The sequence below is a fragment of the Emiliania huxleyi genome (assembly GCF_000372725.1).
Source record: "Emiliania huxleyi CCMP1516 unplaced genomic scaffold EMIHUscaffold_942, whole genome shotgun sequence".
Classification (NCBI taxonomy): domain Eukaryota; phylum Haptophyta; order Isochrysidales; family Noelaerhabdaceae; genus Emiliania; species Emiliania huxleyi.
The window spans coordinates 1-2,410 of record NW_005195003.1 but is presented as its reverse complement, the minus strand read 5'-3'; the positions used below and the strand labels follow the sequence as shown (position 1 = coordinate 2,410).

The window sequence follows — 2,410 nt, the reverse complement described above, 5'->3', positions numbered from 1 at the left end:
CCGGTCACATCGCAGTCTTCTGGCAATGCCGAGCCTGCTCGGCCTGCGCGCGCGCGCCTCGCCCGAGCGCAGCCACCTGCGGACCTGGCCAGCCTGTTCCTGGCTCGTGCCCAGCCTCTCCTTCCGCTGCCGCCGGCCTCGCAGTCCCGCCAGCCATCACGCTGCAGAGCCTGCGTAGACGCCACAGACGCCAATTCTGCAGCCCACAGCCCAGGCAACTGAGGGCGAGGGCCAGCAGTATACGACGACGACCTGATTTTTTCTGGTATTTTTTTAGCACTCTCTGGTCACCTTCGCCGGGCGAGCCTGGCTCTCGCTGCACAGCGGCGCGAAAGGGGTGAGGCTGCCGATCGTCGAACTGGGCTTAGCTCTCAGTCAAGATATTGTGTCGGCCCTGAGCAGGCGCAGCATGAAGTCGCGCTGCGGGTTCTCCGGGCAGATAGCCTCCTCCCACAGCGTGGTCTTGGGATCCACGCGGGCATAGAACTGGCGGCGAGCCATGCGGCGCGCAACTCCCTTGGGCAAGGGAGAAACGGGAAAAAGAAAAATAGTTCGGAGTATGGGGACGCCTGCAATTTGACTGCATGCAATCCATGCTCCCGAGTTGTCCTGGATTCATCGCAATCACACGCAATCAACGCAATCCCAGTGGGATTGCTCTCGCGCCCACTCTCGATTGCACCTCGCCCCGTGTTTTTTTTTCAGCCTGGATTGGCCGCCGAAAAAGAAATCCACACTGGCACTCCGCGGTTTCTTTTTCCCGTCCCCTACCTTCACACTGCTGTGAACAAGTCCCGAACCCATACTGTGACCTCAGAGCATATGCTCGGTCTCTACAATATCTTGACTGAGCACCACCGATGAATCGGCAGCAGGGAGACAGGAAGGCTCGCTGTGTGAGTCGGCCACGCAGAGGTCGGAACCTGGGCCGCAAGAGACGCGGGCAGAATTCTTATTTTGAGTCACCCTCGCGCAGGGATTTTCAATGCTGTCTTCGGGTGCTGTCTTACTCGCTCTGCTCTGCTGCTGCCTCGCCCTGCTGCCGAGCTCGTCTGCGCTCGTCGCAAACCCGCGCATCGCGTCGACCGCGAGCGTGGCACGTCGCACAAGTGTGCTTGCGGCAGATGCGACAGCGGAGCGCAAAGCAAAGCTCGCAGCCTTCAACGCCGAGCAAAAGGCGAAGCGGGCTGCCGCGGCGGCAGCTCGTAACGGAGGCAGCAAGGCGGCCGCGCCCAAGCCCGCCTCTTCGCCCTTTGCTGGCCTTTTCGGCGGCGGCTCGAAGCCCGCGCCGCCGCCGCCGCCGCCGCCGTCGCCGCCAGCCTCGATGTTTGGGTTCGGCGGCGGGAAGGCGGCTCCCGCCGCAGCCAGCGGAAAACAGGCTCCGGCCAAGAGCCAGAGGGCCGGCGGGACCGGAGTGGACGAGAAGGCTCTCAAGGCGCGCAAGGCGGGCCTCGACGCGCTCAAGGTGCTCGCGCGCACCGCGCGCGAGAGGCAGGAGCGCGAAAAGTCGCCACCGCGCGCCAAGCCTCCCGCCAGGCCTCCCGCCAAGCAGAGCGGCGGGACGAGCGCCTTCTCGCTGCCGCCGCTGTCGCTCCCAGCGATCCCAACGATCCCGATGCCCGCGCCGGCAGCGCAACCTGCGCCGCCGCCGCCGCCGCCGCCGCTGCCTGCGCCGCCTGCGCTCGCGCCGCCGCCGCCGCCCGGTGCGGGCTTTGACCTCGGCGGGCTGGTCGCCACCTACTCAGAGCTCGCTGCGGTGAAGGTGCAGCTCGCATTGCTCGAGCAGCGGGACGCGCTGGCCGCCAGCGTGCAAGCCAAGGTGGAGGACGCCCGCGCGGCGCCGGCACGGCTCGCCGCCGCCGCCAGCGACCAGGCGCAGCGCGCTGCCGCCGAGGCGCAGGACCAGGCGCAGCGTGCAGTCGCCGAGGCCAAGGCCGCGCCCAGCCGCGCTGTCGCCGGCGCACGAGACGCGGTCGCTTCGGCAAAGGAGGAGGTGGCCAGCCGGGTGAAGGGGGAGCTGGCCGCGGCGGAGGCGAAGGTTCAGGGCCTCACCGACGGCGCCAAGGAGCGGCTAGGGCGCTGATCGCCGACGCGAAAAGGGGGCCTCTAGACTTCGACTGAGCGTTTATCGTTCTCGCATCTCGGGGTTTTGGATTGGCCATATGCATATCTCGCTCGTCGCGGTCGCCTGCGGCTGCGCGCGTGTGTGCGCGCGCCGCGCGCGGCGCCGACGACAATCTCGGACCGATCTCCACTGCACTCTGCAGGATCCACTGCACATGCGTTCGCGGCGTCCGGTGAGCTCATCTCGAAGCGGCGAATTGTAATAAAACGCTGTACAACACCGAGACTCTAGCTCTCTCGCGATATATCCCGCACACACGACAACATCTCTCACAACGCACCTCTC

The 2,410-nt window shown here is 66.4% G+C and overlaps 1 protein-coding gene across 1 annotated transcript; it reads left to right on the top strand.

Moving 5' to 3' along the window:
• Nucleotides 1-985: 985 nt before the first annotated feature.
• On the top strand, nucleotides 986-2,083 carry EMIHUDRAFT_250535 (hypothetical protein; the record flags this gene model as incomplete). The annotated part of the gene is made up of 4 exons (XM_005756838.1): nucleotides 986-1,205; nucleotides 1,365-1,465; nucleotides 1,748-1,819; nucleotides 1,901-2,083. The coding sequence occupies 4 exons, from the start codon at nucleotides 986-988 to the stop codon at nucleotides 2,081-2,083; spliced, it is 576 nt and encodes a 191-aa protein (XP_005756895.1).
• Nucleotides 2,084-2,410: the final 327 nt, after the last annotated feature.